General features: G+C 46.3%; 1 protein-coding gene across 3 annotated transcripts in view; it reads right to left on the bottom strand.

Annotated features, from left to right (window-relative positions):
- LDLRAD4 (low density lipoprotein receptor class A domain containing 4) overlaps positions 1-17,932 on the bottom strand; it is a 248,936-nt gene that overhangs the window by 11,574 nt on the left and 219,430 nt on the right. The window contains exons 1-3 of one of the 3 annotated variants that reach the window (XM_030011409.1): positions 15,077-15,184; positions 11,431-11,585; positions 134-187 (exon numbers count right to left, since the gene is read on the bottom strand). In XM_030011409.1, coding sequence (XP_029867269.1) covers positions 134-187; positions 11,431-11,535 — 159 coding nt within the window. In that variant the 5' untranslated portion in view covers positions 11,536-11,585; positions 15,077-15,184. Of the gene's footprint in view, positions 1-133; positions 188-11,430; positions 11,586-14,679; positions 14,988-15,076; positions 15,185-17,932 lie in introns of those variants that run through there. The other 2 variants (XM_030011408.2, XM_030011407.2) reach the window with 2 other exon arrangements.

Below are 17,932 nucleotides of genomic sequence, written 5' to 3'. Positions count from 1 at the left end.
CCACATGAAACTGGCTCTTGGTCTACACCGAAAAAGCTTTATTTACTAAATAGATGCATGTTTTTGAAAAGAGCCAAATACACATTACAGGGAAGAGGAAAGCACATTGGTGAAGATAATAAAAAATCTGTACCTCTGAAGCACCCTGGCGCGAAACCGAGCTTTCTGAAGGCCACAAGCACCCTTCCTGGAATGTAGAAGAAAACAACAAAAGAGGAAAAATTAATAGATCACATCACCCTCCTGCCTCAATACCACAACTCTTACAAGCAGTCAGCTTCTAAGGACTAGCAGTCTCCACCTAGGGAGAGGTGATAAACAAGTAACATCCCAACTCTTTCTTTCCAAAACTAGAGCAAACAGCAGCTATGCACACAAGAAAGTCAAGCTTGGTCTGTTTTGCAAGTCCATTTGGAGACACCGTCCATAGACCCAGCCTCACAAGCCCTGAGGACCCAGCAAGCCGGTCGCAGCTACAAGCACGTGGCAACATGCAGAGATGATAGGAGACACCAGCACTTGCCTGCTGAGCAAGGCAACGTCAGCAACGTCGGCAGGTCCGATGAAGCTGACCTGCCAGCCAGGATCCCAATTACACACCAGAGCCAAAACAGTTTGCCACGAAACCTGGCATCTGTAATCTCAGTGAAGCAGCAGTCACTCTAAACCCAGGTAATATTCTGGTCAAAACTGTCAGTTGCCCAATTCCCACCATAAACAGTAATTAAGCAGCTGAGGTTTCAGCCACCAGTTCCCCTCTTCAACCACTTCCCCAGCCACCTTCTCAGGCCAAAATATTTTCTCTCTCATGCCTTGAAGGGCTGTTCTGATACTGTACCAGCACTCAGGGCAGAATAAAAGGGTGAAGAACAACACGTCAATAAGGGAAAACAGCTCAAGATGTATCATTATTTTTCTTCTCAATTAATCGTTTAGAGTAGCAGTAACTACCACAATGGATTTATTTTATTGGAAATTTTTGAAGCTGACAAGGACACATTAGGGCAGCTATAAAGCACAGAATTTCAGTCTTGGTGCAAAAAAAGAAAATCAAAACATTGTATGGGCATGACTATTTTCTTGGTGCTAATTCAAGTTTTATGATTTTATAGACAGAAGAAATCTCAGGAACAGGAAGAAAAATGCATCCTGTCCCCAAAAGCATTACCCTGTATAGACTACTTTCAAATCTTACTGTACTGCTTCTTCTCACCATAGCATCTTTCAACATATTTCAGATGTAAAAATAGACCTAACTAGATGTTCATCATGACACTCAGAGACCAAAAGCCGTCTGTGATCTTGTCAGGAGAGTCCACCGCAGAGGAAAGCTGCTCTAAGAGGAATCTCCCACAGGATTCAGCTGTTAAGGGAACTGCTTTGAGTAACAAAGCTGGTCAATCACTTCTGACAATTGCCATTATTCACAACTTCCCTTTGCAAGTATCCCCATTTGCAAAGGCCTGATATCAAAGACAAATCTTACCTAGATTCATGTATTTCAGTGCCTATACGAGGTTTTGTCAATAGAATAAATTGTAACTGCATACATACATGTATATGCATACTTGTACCCACCTTCCTTTCCACCCCTCCATCACCCAGATGCCCTCATTTTGAAATATCTGAGGGTATATTTGCACAATTAAATATAATCAGATTATCAGCAGCTGACCCAGCAGGCTCCAAGCCTGTTGCAATTGTTAAGTAAAACATACTAGTCAGAACTAAAGGGCTCAATTAACTGCTCGCAAACTACAGGCCATACACAGCCCAACAGCAGATTCCCGAGTGATGGTTTGAATAATATGATAGTGGGCAGCTTTATGCTTAGTGCAACTGTCTCAGTCTCACCTTTAATGAGTTCAGGCTCAGAAGAGAGGAAAAAAGGCAAAACCAATGACCTAACCCAGAAAGGAATTCAATCTACCACCACCACTCGTGTTACTTAAACTCCCTTATGAAAGAGAGTTTTTGATGTGGAAGTGGAAACGACAATTGCCATCCTAGGGTTCATCTCCCCTAGGGCAGCAGAGTAAGAAGAGCCAAGGGAGATAGTGCAGCATATGGAGAAAAACTCCTTGTGCCGAGATGGAGCAGGACCTGCATGCTGAGCCTCGGCACACAGACCTGGTACCAGCGATGCCTAACAAACAACATGCTAGAAGAGTGGAGCTGCCCGTTACTTCTACTGCTGATGCCTGAATCCTGGTACAGTGGAAGATCCTGCCTGGAGGCACTGCAGCTGCTACAGGGACCCCATAGAATGCGACCAGGGTGCTGGGATAGTCGGACCAAGATAATGAGACCAAAGGAGCTCAAGGCTCTCCTCACTCCGGGCTAACTACTCAAGGAGGTAGACAGCTTGGGACATACAACAGCTTGGGATGTAGCTGAACTCCAAAGCTGCGAGATCCTTACGATGCAAGGATGTGCAGCAACTTGGCCTCTGTGACCGTGTGTCCTACAGCCCACCTGTAGCTACTCCCTTCCCTACAGTTTCTTCTGGAGAGAGCAGCAGGCTGAATAAATCCTTTGGCAGCAGCCAACCGCCAGTAAGAGCTCTATCCCAGGAGCCAGAGGAACTCCCCAAGCAGATGGCTGGGTAGCATGTGCTCAGCATGCCCACGCTTGGAAAATACCAGGCTCACACACCACATGCAGACCAACCTCACCACGCATACGTGGTTGGTCCAGTGCCACAGTACAGGATTGTCTCACCACCACTAGAAAAAGCCCAGACTAACTGGCCCAATGTAGGAAAAGGCACTGCACTCTTACTTATCGTACGGATAAGTCTTAAAATGGACAGCGAGAGAGGCAAGGAGAAACGGAAGGAGCTAGCACGCAACTGAGTTTCCTGCACTCAGCTATAGCAGAATCCCTGAATCCTTCTAGGACATGAACTTATTGTACAGTGACCTGCAATGACAAATACAAACATGTAGAGGGGCTTCCTAAACTTTAAGCAGAGAGCAGTATGACAATATGGGAAGAATACAGAGAGGAGGAAAAAAAAGAGAGAGAGAGACAATGGACAGCATGCCAGTGCTTAATTATGAATGGCTCTATGGGGTTTATATTTATACAGATTTGAGGGATACAACAGAACAAGGAAATCATTTACGCTTAATATCACACACTGTACACCTCTTATCCTTTTACATAGCACATATTTTATTGGGTGCCTCTGAGCCAGACTCAGTAGCTCGCTACTGAGCTGTGCAGCTCCCACTTCAGGGCTGGCCTGGGAACTGCCAGCTTGGAGCAAAGGCAGACTCTGCTCAGGTCTGTCTGCAACCACTTACTTAGACATGCCCTTCTGCTAACACTCCAAGGCTAAGAGAAAAGTTAGGAGATTAATAAAAAATTAACACACCGAAGCGCTTTGCTGAATCTTGCCCTGAAATGCCATAAGGGTTTTCTGCACTTTGCCTTCTACAGATAAACCCCATCTCCTCTACATAAGATGGCATCTGTCTCGAACAAGAGAACTGCAGGTGCCTGCCCCATCTTCCCAATTTTGGCCTTTTCAGTCATTCCGCCTTCCTGAAATCGCTGCATCCACCACAGGAGACTTACTATCTACCTTTCTCAAGTCTTCGTATCAGGAAAATCCTCCCCTCCCCTGCACTGGGTAGATACAAGCTAACCACATGTTGGTGCCCACCTACCCCACTGTTGTCGGGGTGATGGCAAAGGCTTGAGAGAAGAAGAAAGGAAAAACCTCAGGAAAATATCCTCATGACTTTTTTTTTCGCCCCAAGCTGTAGATGTAAGAAATAACATGCCGGGACTGCCACGAACAATCTGGGGTGACTTACACTGAGGTAAAGTTATTTCTTGCTCTCTCCTTGTCCCTCTACTTACAGACCTTCATCGGACAGCTAAAATGTTTCCCTGTGCTCAGATCAATAACAATCAAGTAAGAAGTGACAGCATTTGTATTTATATTCTCTCATATTGTTTCTCTCTATCATTCAAAATACCAAGGTAGAACGGCCTAATGATAAACTACTTTCGACTTCTTTTCCCTCAGTGACTTCTCATCCTGTGAGCAAGACAAAATCAGGCACAGGCAATACGGCTCGGCGTGACGGCTAACCAGCCGCCAGGCCTGGCGTGAGCTCGCAGCCCCAGCACCGCGCTGCCTGGCATCGTGCCGACAGGCACTTCCCAGCTAGCAAATCCAGGGCTGGCAGTCCTGCTCGATGCCCCCTCACACTGAATGCCCATGGATTTGTACAAGTAGCCTTGATTGCACATACCAGAGAACTAAACCTGAGCAAATGCAATTTACCCATTTTTTTTTTTCTGTGGGCAGTGTACCATTTACCTGCTTCTTATAGGTTCTCAATAGCTAGCCACCTCAACTTGTTCCTTCTTAAAGGGACTAAAGGTCTTCAGGCATGAGCTTCAGTAATTAAAAGTAACAGGGAGAGAAAGCTTATGCATTCATTCCCTATATTGTATTCATTTTTAACTCTGTTAGGGTTTGGAATGAAAAAGGATGAGTCTCCACAGTAAATCCTAGCTCCTACAAATAACACCAAAGCAAGAAAAATCTTAGGGATCCTGCTATGTCTTTTGCTGACCTTTGCCATTCCTGAGTTTCACGATAATTGACAGAAATTAATTTTGCGATTAGGTTTTGGAATAACAGCATCATTTAATAAATCCAGCTGGGTGACTACTTAATTATCTTATGGTGATGATTATTTAACTTAATATTTAGAGCTTAGGAAACTGGATAAGCCTAAGATAATTTGCCTAATTTGTATTTTACAAAGGTTTACAGACTCTAGAATTAAACAGTTTAGGAAGATGACTTTTTGAGGCCATTTTTAAACACTGTGCTTCCTGGAGCATGTAGTGTCATCCAACTACCTCAGCTGAGCATCAGCACATTGACAGACAGCAGGAAAGAAATTTACCGGAAGAAGAATTTTTAACTCAGAATAAATTGCAGGTAAAAATTTATGCTCAGTAAGAAAAATTACTCAAACTGTCATGAAGCAAAAGCATCCCTGTGCTGTTTTTGGCTGGGACAGAGTTAATTTTCTTCACAGTAGTTAGTATGGGACTATGTTTTGGATTTGTGCTGAAAACAGTGTTGATAACATAGGGATGTGTTTGCTGTTGCTGAGCAGTGCTTACCCAGAGCCAAGGGCTGTTCTGCTTCTCACCCCACCCCACCAGCGAGGAGGCTGGGGGGGCACAAGCAGTTGGGAGGGGACACAGCCGGGACAGCTGACCCCAACTGACCAAAGGGATATCCCAGACCATCCGATGTCATGCTCAGCATATAAAGCTGGGGGAAGGAGGAGGAAGGGGGGGACACACACATTTGGAGCGATGGCGTTTGTCTTCCCAAGTCACCATTAGGCATGATGGAGCCCTGCTTTCCTGGAGATGGCTGAACATCTGCCTGCCGATGGGAAGTGGAGAACAGATTCCTTGCTTTGCTTTGCTTGCGCACATGGCTCTTCCTTTACCTGTCTTTAAACTGTCTTTAGCTCAACCCACAAGTTTTCTCACTTTTACTCTTCTGATTGTCTCCCCCATCCCACTGGGAGCAAGCAGCTGTGCAGTGCTTATTTGCCAGCTGGGGTTAAACCACAACCCCATATAATCCAAACTTTTCTTTTTTACCAACTCTTACGGAGACTTTCAGTTTTTCTCCATTTTTAAGTTTCTGAGAATTGGAACTCTGCCTGAAATTGTATTTCCTGAGAAACAAAAGTCAGTTTTTCCACTTTCTGAAATGCACTACAATTAAGAAGGTCCCTCTTTTCCCCTCGATTAAACTCAGATTTTTGTCTTATTTTTGTGTGTATATGTACACACAAAACCATACACAGCTCTTCTGCAAGTGAACTGTTTCAGATAGTGTAGTTTCTGATTTTGGCCCTAGGTGGCAGCGATAGATTACACCACATTAAAGCACTGGCTTGCTCAATATGCTGCGAGAAGGTGCAGGGGCTCGTTCTTCCCTGCCTCTTCCTGGGCAATACAGACCCCATCGCAGCTCTGAAAACAGCAACATTTTCCCGGCTGAACACAAGCAAAGCAAACTATTGCGTTGTTCCCAACAGAATGACAACTATTCCAGCAGGACTGCTCTTTCCTTTAAAAGATGTGTTTCCTCAAGGGCAGGAAATGTTACAGTGCCTGGCAGAGTAGTGCATGGTACCAAGGAGAAGTACTAGAAAGAGAATTATGGAGAGCACTAAACCTCTCGCATGCAGTCTGCCTCCCTACACTTACATCAATTATTTCTGTTACTTAATGCTTTAAAACTCCCCCCCAACTTCGCAGCACTTTACCAATTTAAGTAATCTTCATTTCATACAAGTGAAGGAAGTAAGTACTATTATCCTTCCTCCTTTATTTGGAGATGCGGAAAGTTGCCCAAGGTGACACACTGAGTCAGGAGGCACCCAAAGCTGGTGCTCCTCGCTTCTAGTCCTACCTGCAGATTTCCTAGACAATCCTGCCCTTATTAAAGATGTTCTGACTTTATTGTGGTAGACTTCAAAGAGCAGCAGCCAGCGCACGCTGTCCCTCCTGGCAGCACTCCCCGAGGAAGAGGCAAGCCCATGTCCCTCATGCAGATGGCAGGAGAACACAGTGCACATCCAGCTCCTGCCAACTGATGTCTGGTGCAAAGGAAAAGGTTTGGCAAAGGAGGGTGGTCTACAGCACTCACACTGTCTCCCAGCTATAGACTGGGTTCTTGTTCCCAGTGGAATTTTCTTTCTTTTGCACATGTCGGTAAGAAAATGAGAATGAGTGACCCAGGGATGCCAGCAGGGAACAGAAGGAATAATGCTAACACCGGTAGGGAATAATTTAAAAGGCCAAGGGGCGAGGCTAACATTTGAAATCACCAACAAATCCCTGGAGTTGTCAATATTACTGAGTATTTTCTGTCACCCTCCTGATGTTCCCCCTTTATTCTGAAATAGCTGTTCCAGGAATGAGGACAGTATTTTTACAGCTGTGCTCCTGCAGCTTGGCATTCGAGACGGGCATTATCAATGCAGGTCCTAATGCAAGCTGACTAGCCCTAGCAGCAATGCTGCCCTCGGTGCTGGGAGGTGGGGGCTGGTCAGGGTGAGCATCTTGTGTGATGGATCCCGGGACTTGGCTGCCAGGAGTGGGCCTGGGGCAGTCCAAGTGTTCAGCACTCCACCAAGATCCACTTTGTAAGAGAAAAAGACACCAAGACAGAAGCCACCAGGATAGGGAGAAGGAATCAATTTAGGAACATCAGAAGCTCTTTAAGTGCCTCCCTGTAAGTCACTTAGTTAATCTCTTTTCCCTCAATGTCCCCCTGGAAATCACTGGTGATGACACTAAAAGTTAATCATCAGAAAGCAAGATTTATCTTTGTTTTGTCCCAGCAAACAGCAGTGCCACAGCAGCAGCTCAGCCACAGCTACCTACATTCCAGCAGGGTGGTTTTGGTTACCAGCAACGCTACCCTCCCTATACAATGCGAGTCCTTCCAAGTCACAGGCAGCAATGCTGCAACACATACCTCCCCCGGGATATCAGACACACGTACCCTGTGCATGGATGTGCCTTTCCAAGGCTGCCACGTGGCTCTGCCCCAAAACCCCCAGCACTGCCAGTAGCATCAGTCGTTCCCACAGAAGAGGTTGTGTTGTCCTAGAGAATCGCCCCTGGGCATGCTCCTGGTATACTCCAGACCCTACAGTTTCCACATCCCCCTCAGATGCTCTGCAAACCTTGGCTCGCTCCCAGCTGCGAAGCCAAACCCTGCTGATGGATCAGGGGAAACATTCAATATTTTATCCATTGTGATATGGGCACCATTCAGTACTGTGCACGCTCATGTCAGGTTGCTGCTCATGCCATCACAGTTGTCACTCTGCATCGTTCCACCTCCCACAGTTACAACCCCAAAAATCATATTTCTGCTAATGTTAAAACAGGGTTTGAGTGTTTTAACAGCCACGCTAGGAGAGGGCAAGGCTCACCCTGGGAAGGTGGACAGCATCCTCAGCAGCACTGCTGCAGAAGCATCCAGTATTCCCGGACGCTCAAAGGTTGTCCTGCCCCTGACGTAATCTGTTTAAGGCCTCAGCACACCAGACAAGGTAGTAAGACAAAGACCAGGCGAAAGACTGGAAGATGAGACTCGAGAGGGGATGAAAAGGAGGAAAAAAGAAAGAAGAAAGATGAACTGGTGGTCACACAGGAAAGCATATTTACAGAACAGGAATGTAACAACTACTTTTCAGCATGTTCTTGTCAAAGAGCAACTTTTTTTTGATCGATCCCTTTTCTGCCCTTCGAGTGTTACTATCACTTGTGATTCCAGTGATATCTTTTTAATATTCTAATTTCTGGACTTGGAAGACAATAAGAATTTCAACTTCCAGGCCTTTTTTCTTTAAACATGAAGGAAGCTCAATCAGACAAAGAAGAAACCCACAAACACCTTTTATTTTGTTATTTGGAGGCCTGACCCATGAGTTTCATAGGTGTGAGGTTGGCAATAAAGGCAGTAGATAAATTATCAGTTCATTTCTATTACAATCTCTAGAAGACCCAGAATACGAGAGATCATCTGTTCGATAGCTGGTCTTTACAGGGCCAGAAATCTGTGCAATTCAGCCACAGCTCAGCTGTTGGAATGCATGATTATCTAGAAATAGGACAGGCTCGAAGAAAAGGAAAATTGAAGGTAACAGAAAGACAAAAAAAAAAAAAAAAGGCCCATCTGAATAGGAAAGGCAGGATTCTGCCTCTTGATACATGTCTGCTACCTCATTTACGCGAGGTGGAGGTTCACATCATAGTTTGCTACAGGAACTAACCAACAGTCAATTAATTTGCTTTACCATTTTCTTTTAAGAAATACTGCTGAACTGCTTCTACTTCCATTCACTATTTCTCCACCAACAGAAGGCCTGAGTCAGAATGATATTTTCTTCAGACACTAGTAGTTAATAAACATTTAAATCTGTTTTCAGAGTTTATATACCATTTAAAAAAAAAAATAATTCCCTTGGAAGAGAATCCACTTATCCATAGCATTTGCACACAGAACAAGGCCTGCCTGGTTAAAAAATAAATATATTTTAGAAGTGTATAATCTAACCTCCATCTTACTCCTCACACTATTTACCTTGTGCAACTCACTCCGCTGTGGACAACAAGAACAGACAGGTCATTTCCAGTTTCACATCAGAGCAAATGCTTTAGTTTCCCGACTCTCATGCACCACACACCACTTTCAAGATTTGCGCTGCAAGCAGCGCACAACCAGTTTCTATCAGAATTTCCTCCTAACACCTGAGACAAAGGAAAATTCAAACATATTTGACATCTGACCTCCGAGACCTCCAAAGTCCCATTCTCCACAAGTATGACGTTCTTTTAAGAACAGCTTCAGCTTATCAGAAATCCAGATGAGCAATAGTGATGACAAACCTATACCAGAGAGTTTTCAGACAAATTAGTAACTGCTTCTTGCCAACCAATCATCAATTCCCATGAAATGCTCACTTGGCTATGATTATCATTACTTACAAGGGTGCCATCAAATTGAAACTGAGTCAGTGTTTTAGAAGTGATTTAAGAGCAGTTCTGGATACTAAAGCAGCTCCCAAGTCCCCACTGCCAAATTGCATGTTCTTCTTCACAAGAAGATTATGTTTCCTCCCTTGCTTCCAAGAGAAAAGGCACCACTCGCTCTGGTAACAGACAATACTAACGAACCATACAAAGGAAATAATGGGTTACTTCACGCATTTGACAGCTTACTGCAGTTTTAAAAGATCTGCGTAGATGAAAATGCATTTCCTCTCTCTCAAATTATTTCATTTTAGGTAATTATAGCTAACATTTTCCAGACAGAAGTGTGGTTCTTGAATTACGGCATCTATTTCAAAGCAACACTCAAATTAATCTCGCCAATTTTTCTAGCCCTGAAGTCCACAAGGTTAAGGTTTGACAAGTTCCAGTTTCATCCGTAACCAAATTAGAGCTAAATATTCCTGTGCTACCAAAGCGCTAGAGAACGAGACAACTTCCCCTTGAGAAGACAGCTCCTTTCCTCCCTGTGCAGCTTCCAAGGTAAGAGCTATTCACCCCAGCAGAAGGATGCAGGTGATGTGCTAAGCCAGAGCTTCGGGGACCCTGCGTTCATCACACTTTACAGCTGGCTTTCAGGAGGGAGCTGCCAATTGCCAGGCTGGACTGTGGCATCCCTGCCTCCTCCCCTGGCTGGGCACTTCGCTCACTGATCTGGTTGAAATCTAACCATGGGAAAAAAAAAAAAAAGCAATTACTGTTCAGCCAGATCAGGTCCCTGATGCTTCTCGCTACAACCCTGGCAGCTCCCTAAGAAGCACATAGAACGAGGAAACACAGGATCGGGATGAAAAGAAAAGGGGAGACTGTGGACTTATGACTGGCGTAAACCATTACAGGATCATGCCTTCCAGTTACAGTCAGATAATTTTTTTGACAGTGAAATTAAATGAAGCTGTGAACCCAACTTTGTTGCCAGGAATTCAAACCATCAGAAGGCTACCCTCACAAATGGCCCTTTGGCCATGGCAGTCAGCAAAGAGGCCCAGGGCACCACTCTGAGGACATCCAAAAGCACAGCAGGAAAAGGATCTCCCTGCAACATCATAAGATACTGCTGGCACTGCAGGCTTGCGGGGATGTCCCAAGGTCAGGGACACCCTGTGGTTAACCCTCAGAAGGGAACAAGTGCATCCCACCCAGCAAACTCGTGGCTCACAAGGCAAGTTAAACGCTCATTTACTGCTGGGTTGACCAGGGACAGCCTTTACAAGTCTCGACCGAGATTTGGTCTTAAGCCTTTAGCTCTGTAACAACACATCTTAACCACTCCAGGTCCTTGGAGGGATCATTTTCCTAACATTTTTTTGCTGTTTCAGTGAAACAAACATTACATTTTCCTGGGCCATTACTGGACCAGGGTTTTGGATCCAGTAAATAGTTATGCAGCTTCACAAAATAGTAACAGTGATGCAACTCCAGGATATTAGTAAATATATGGAAAGTCACAACAATGTGTATTTCAAATCTTCACACCCCAGGTGATCTCCATTCATTCCCTCTCCACTCCCCTTCAAATTACAGCAGTAGCAAACAGGATGTCACATCTGAACCTCCAAATGCAAAATGGAAATATGCTACATAAAACATAGCAGGGTCTAAAAATAATCAGACAGTGTATCTTGAATTTATGTTCTGATTTTTTTCCTACTGACAAACACAACCTCAGCAAAAGACCTAACTATAGGGAGTAGTAAAAGTGACATCAGAAGTTTTTCCAAGAGTTGCCTGTACTCCTCAGGAGGCTTTGCTGCAGACCTGTACAGCACAAGAAGGAATTGAGTGCAAAGGACTCATACTCACCGTCTGCAAAGTTTCTTCCTGTCTTCTGCTTTGGCTCTGTCGGTTGATAAAGGAGCGTGTCGAGAGTTTGTAATGGTTTAACAAGCAGATGATCACTACCACCATAACAGTTATAACCACAATTATAATGATGATTTGAACAAACTCCAGTTCAGCTAAAACAAAGAAAAAAAGAGGAAAATATGTCAACCACACACAGAATGTTATCCATCAAAGCAATAATCTGAAAAAAAACTCAGTAGTTCATCTAGAGCGATCTGGATTAAGATGTTCACTGCTATCTGTTTTGCAAAGTTTTGCAAAGAAAATGTGTGTTCTAAAAAGTATGAAAATTATTCATTTTTTGGCAGCGCCAATTAATTGGTGTAAGTGGCTGCAGGTCAAAGCTAAGAAACTTCTCGGTGATCCTTCTCTGCAGCCTTCACAGGTAATAAATTCTTCAGCATAAACACCACAGACAAGCCTTTTGGATAATACAACAATTTCACTGGGGAAAAAAAAAAAAAAAACAAAAAAAACCAACAAACCACACCCCACCCTATTTTAATAGCCATCTGCAATGCCAACAGAGTCCAGAGGGCTCCATAAGCTCCAAAGCATAGGCCATGGAGACAGGAATCTGGACACTATCTAGTTAACTATCCTTAACTTTTTTTAATCAGCTAAATAGCACAAAAGCTACCTACATCAAGTGGAACGCAAACTTTTTTCGTATTAAATCTACATGCAATATCTTTTTCATTCATTACTTCTCTCCAACTAGAGTAAAGTAACTTTACTAGGACATTCCCATTCAGGTAAAAATCTAAAAAGAGATCTGGTACTCTAAAACAAGATATGTTCCACTACAGTTAAAAATGAAACCAAGGCCTTGGCTGTTGCAAGAGATACAGTTACAATGAACTCCATCAGAGTACATCATCTTATCTGAAGTCCTGCCTATACCACAAATATTAAGTATATTTAGAAATGAGTCATTCTTGCACCCTTTTGGCTATACTGGAGTAGCAAGGATGAGCAACGTAAGGGGAGAAATTGCCCTTTGGAGTTACACAGTTGCTAATATTTCTATGGAAACTGCATTGCTCACAGGGGATGCTCTCATCTTGAAAGACAACTGCAGTTAACGGGAGGAGGTCTTTAGTTGCTAGGCTGGTAGAAAAAGCCAAGGAGCAGTGCGAGTTGCTCAGTTTCAGCACTTTCCAAAAATGGCACTACTTTTGGGCGCCAAAATATGAATTTTGGGGAACCGATATTAAATTTATGTTTTAAAGAGCCAATGAGGAAAGACAGATAACAAAATATAAAAATAAAAAGACAAACCAAACATCAGAGAAAACAAGCTTCCCCCTCTTTCATTTGTAGTCATCCTCAGCCTCCTGTGTAAGAGCAGCATGCTTATGCAAACACAACACGACTATGAAGCCGAGCTAGAAAAACGCTGTTCACACATAAAATCCAAAATGACCTGTGGTGGAACTAAAGGAAACCCAAGGCTGTTTCACTATTCTAAGCTCTCTTGCGAACAAAACCTCAGGCTACAGGAGCTGCAGTGTCCTGTGGAGGCTGGTGCTGAGATCCAGCTGTTTGTCACAAGTTACCAGTGGGCATGGGCACACCACTGTCCAAGTGTGAGGTTCTGCAATTGTCTCAGGAGGAGTCACTAAACCTATTTAAGGCTAAGAAAAGAGTAAAGGGCAACAATACATCTATCATTTAATTTCTCTTTGCTGTTAAGTACCATCCACTTGTCACCAAGACCACCAACCTTTTCAAAAAATGATTAGTCAGTGCTTTGCTCTGCTTCTGCTATCAATCCCATATGCAGTGCAGCAATCTCTGGGGGTTTTTTGGACCCCCCCTCCCCCCCCCCCCCCCCCCCCCCGAGTCATTGGAAGCTAATGATGTCAGCACCAAAAGATCAAAAAGCAGGAAGCATAGAATTAATTAAAAAACAAACCCACCAAAGCCATGTTTAAGTAAAGTCATTTTTTCTTGGCTCAGAAGCACAGAATACAGACTGGACACAGTTGACAACTGCGGCAATTCACATTCTGCAGCTATCGAGTACTAAAGGGTTTCTTTACCCAAAACTTTTTTTTTGGGTCCATGTAAAACTTCAGACTGGAAATTGAGAGACTGTTGCTAAAGGGCAACATGCAAAACAAGCAATGTTGATTTAGGCTTTGCTAGAATGCAAAGATCACTGGAATGACATGTTACGTCTCTATCTGCCAAGGGCAGAGTCTTCTAAATTTATCAAGGCCCCAGCATTTCAGTGGCAGGGGACAGTACCTCTCCTTTAGGAATAAAGGATTGGGTCTGTGAGCATTTCCCTTAAGTGGGAATTGTTTGGAAATGCTTGAATAAAACATGGCCACACCATAAAGAAAATGAGAACCACAGCACACAGGTATGAGCACACGGGATTTTCCAGCTCCAGCTTTACATTGCAAACACGAGAACGCAACAAAGCGCTTAAGTGACGTTCAAGAGGATTTCCTCACTGGAAAGTGGAGGAAAAGGAAAGGGGAAGGTAATTTTTAATCTCTTCTCCTGACTGGCCCTCCTGCTACCCATTAGGTTATTAACAGGAAAAAGCAGAGAGACAAGAGCAGGAGCAGTCTCTATTTACCGGCACTGCACAAGACAATTTGCACAGTTTCTGGCAGCTGCCTACACGCACGGGGTCCCTCCGGCCCCCATCTTGCCTCCTGCCCCACGCGTGTGGGGCACGAAGGGCCCTCGCTGCTGCAGTACTGCCTTCCAGAGGGGCATCTCCTCCTGCCCACTTCTCCTCTAAATTAACTGGGAAAGAGACTGGGGCGGGGGAGCTTCGGGAAGAGAAATGATAGGTTTTTAGCTCCCCAAGTCACTCTGTCACGCTCACATAGACCCGTTTCTTCACAGCCAGGAAATAGCATGTACAATACATTTTTTTTTCCCAGGGGAACATTTTTTCACGAAAAAGGCAGCTATAGAAGGACACCTTCACAGAAGAGCATGAAAAAAAGAGAACTAGTTTATAACCCTATCAACCGTCATCCCCAAATCCCCCTCGGCAGCCAGACCCCCCCCCCCCCGGCCAGAAGACCTCCCCTCCGCCTCAGGGCTCTCAGCAAGCCAGTGCTCCCGGGCCGGGCCGGGCCGGGCCGGGCCGCGCCGCCGGCCGGGTTTCGCTCCGGTAAGGCAGAGACCGAGCTCCGGCGCCCCAACCGGCGCGGGCACCCCGGACGAACGAAGGGGTACCTCGTTCCAACAACAGGTCTTTTAACCGCGCATCCTTCACCGCTGTCCTGTTGAGCTGCTCACTGGACATGCTCGCCTCCTCCGGCGGACGAGGAGCTCAAGCCGCTCCGCCAGCCCCCGCGGCGGGCACCGCATCGCCGGCAGCCCCGGCCTCCATCCAGCGAGGGGACACCGTCCTCGGGCTGCCCGCTCAGCCCTACGCGGGGACTGACTGACTGACTGACTGACTGACAGCCGTCTGTCCGTCCCTCCCTCCCTCTCCCCAGCGCACCGGCAGGGCCCAGCCCCAGCGCTCAGACCGCAGCTACCGGGGGGGGGGGGGGGGAGGTGGGGGGTGGCGATGATGATGATGATGGTGGCGCTGATGATGATGGGGGGGGGAAGGTGCGTAGCTTACCCGCGCCGCCGCCCCGCCGCTCTTTAAGCCCGGCCCGGCCCGGCGGGCGCTCGGGGCGCCCCGGCTCTTCCGCCTGCCCCGGCCCGCTGCGCCTGCGCCGCCGCCGGCTCCGCCCCCTCGCACGTGCCCCCGCCCCGCCCCGCCCCGGGCGCTGCCCGCCCCAGCGAGGAGCGGGGAAGGGGCGGGGGGGGGGCGTAAGGGAAATACCGTCCCGAGTTATGAGCGGTCCCGGCGCCCTGTCCCATCCGTTCCCCTTCACTTGAAAAAGGCACCGGCAAGGAAATATCACCCCCGGTCTGCGTCCCGCCCCGCCGGTACACAACCGGCAAAAGCGGCCGCGGAAACCTTACGGAGCTGCGCGGCTGCGGTTTTATTACACAGCGGTTTAGGGGGAGTCGGGGGGGGGCTGTGAAATACTAGGGAGACGCAGCCTGGTGCAATACTGGAAACCAGTAACCACCAGCAGAAATAATGCCTGTAACTTCAAGCAATCCATACAGGCACAAGTTAAAAAGAAAAATAGAGGAGGCGGGGAAAAGAAAACACTGGAGATACTGAGACTTGGGCTGCAGTCCCATGTCTGTCTCTTCAGCAAAACCCCGGGCTCCAGCAGCCTCTGCCTTCCCTAGAGCCCCTCTGCCGGCCCCAGCCCTGCCCCCGAGCCAGCCTTTCTGGCTTGGCTGTTTCTCAGGCAGACCGGTTCCCCATCCCAATCCCAACCCGCGTTCCCGCTCAGAGCACCGCGATGGAGGAGGAGGCCGGCAGTAGGGACCTGAAGGCTGCCCCCGCCGCTGCTGCTCACAGCCCCCGGGAACCCCTGTCACGCCAGGAACCCCCGTTAACACCACGTCCCTCATTAGCACTATGTCCCTCAAGTCCCGGGACCTTCCTCCTACACCTGCTCCACCAGCATGGCCCAGCCCTCCTCCCGTTCCTAGTTACTCCTCTGGGTTACGGTAGCATTCCGAAGCACCGGGTAAGATCGGTGGGCGTCTATGTGAGCAGGAGAAGAGAGCTCACCCTCTGCTCTGCACTTGGCCAGGTCTCGGGAGCTGCTGAAGGCAAAGGAGCTGGGTCGCAGTGCTGGCGAGGCTCCATGTCCCGCTTCCAGCAGGCTGGCTGGCTCAGTACGGCCCCACGCCAGCACTGCTCCCCTGCACAGCACGGCCACAAGGGTCCGAGCCCCCGGGACGTGCGCTGGGGCTGACCATGGGGAGGGACCCGATGCTCCCCACGCCTTTCAGATCTGCCAACCCCGTGGGCCAGTCTCAAAAAAAAAAAAAAGGATCCTTTGACTCAAAGTCAAGGAGCAAAAGAAGCAAGGAGAGGGGAAGGAGGCTGAGAGGAGTGGGCCTGCTTGCGGTCATCCATCAAGCTAGCACTAGGAAGAGTAAGGGTGTTTAAAGTATTAGGGGGACACATCCTGATATCTATCTATCTATCTATCTATCTATATCTCCACTGCACAGAGCAGGGCCCTCTCGTTTGGTTACAGGCTATCCCCGCTGTCTGGATTTGTTAAACTGTTGTTGACGTTTAGTTTGATACTACAAGGTCTAAGGCCCCAATCCAAACAGTATAGTCAAGCTGGGTGACAGTGATTGTGGACTGTAAAAAAATATCCTTTGAGAGTTCCTAGAAGAGCAGAATGAGTTTAAATTATATGTTGATGGAATGCTTTTGTACAAGCAGAGTATTAACTGACCAGCACCGTTACCAGCAGAGGGAAATAATTCAGTACAGATAGCAGATGTGGAGCACCTTCAAAACTACCATCTTATCGCCCCTAGACTACTGTGAAAACAATTCATTCAACAGACCGGCCTTTTAAGCATGGCTATTGTATCGGCATGACCCACTTTGTGCGTACAGAGTCGCTGCTGAGGCTGATTATCTTCCTGTTGCAAATGCTCTGTTGTCAAGGACTGAAGTGTAGAACAAAGTTTCTGAGTCAAAGATTGAGCCACATATATCATTCCCAAACCTCACATTTAAAATGAGAAGTTAGTTTCAAATAAGCGTAGTTTAAAGACTATAAGCAGAAAACAAAATAAAATGACTATATTAGTACTAATGCTGCTCCTTTACTTTGGTCTCTTACAGTTGAAGCCTGGATGTTTAGAGTCTTTTCACTTCCTGAAGGCCATTAACCTACAGCATAAAACAACTGCTTTGGCAACACTGGGGATTTGGCGCATAGAGAGACTGATACTTTACACACTTTGCTCGCTCTCTAGCCCACTACTTCCCTACCCACCAAAATTTGTTTAATATTATTATACAAGTGCAGGCACAATGACTGCAAAATGGTTACAGACTGCTGTACCCATAAGCAACGCACCTGATAAGCATCCTCAAGAACACCCTCAGAACAGCATTTGCCTCATTACCTATTTATTAAGAATTTATCATCAAGTTTTTAATGTGAATCAAGACCTTTAGGGGCTGAAAAACTGCACAGCAAGTGCCAGATAGCCCATAAAAGCTGCTCTGTCAACAAGGATGGGGGACCAGCTTCCTTCTAAAATTCCCCTCCCAGTAGCCCGTTCTACCATGACCTCTGAGCAGGACGGCTGCTCTGGTGACAGAGTTGAAGCTCCCTAAGCAGGCTTTGGCACACCGAGTCATAATGCTCCTCCACAAGCCATTACAAGTCTGGCATATTAATGATACAGCCAAGGGCTAGTTAAACTTGGTAACATGTAGGTGAAGTTTTATAAAGGACTTGTTTACTCATTTGTCTCCTCAGTCTTGACTGGGAAAACAAAAATCTCATTCTGGAACCCGCAAGAACAAAACCTGATTTTTTGTTTTACTAATAGTAAGGATGTTAATCTTTTAAGTGTAAGAAAACAC

This window comes from Aquila chrysaetos, chromosome 4 (assembly GCF_900496995.4).
Source record: "Aquila chrysaetos chrysaetos chromosome 4, bAquChr1.4, whole genome shotgun sequence".
In the NCBI taxonomy this organism is placed as follows: domain Eukaryota; kingdom Metazoa; phylum Chordata; class Aves; order Accipitriformes; family Accipitridae; genus Aquila; species Aquila chrysaetos.
This window is presented reverse-complemented; position numbering and strand designations above follow the sequence as displayed.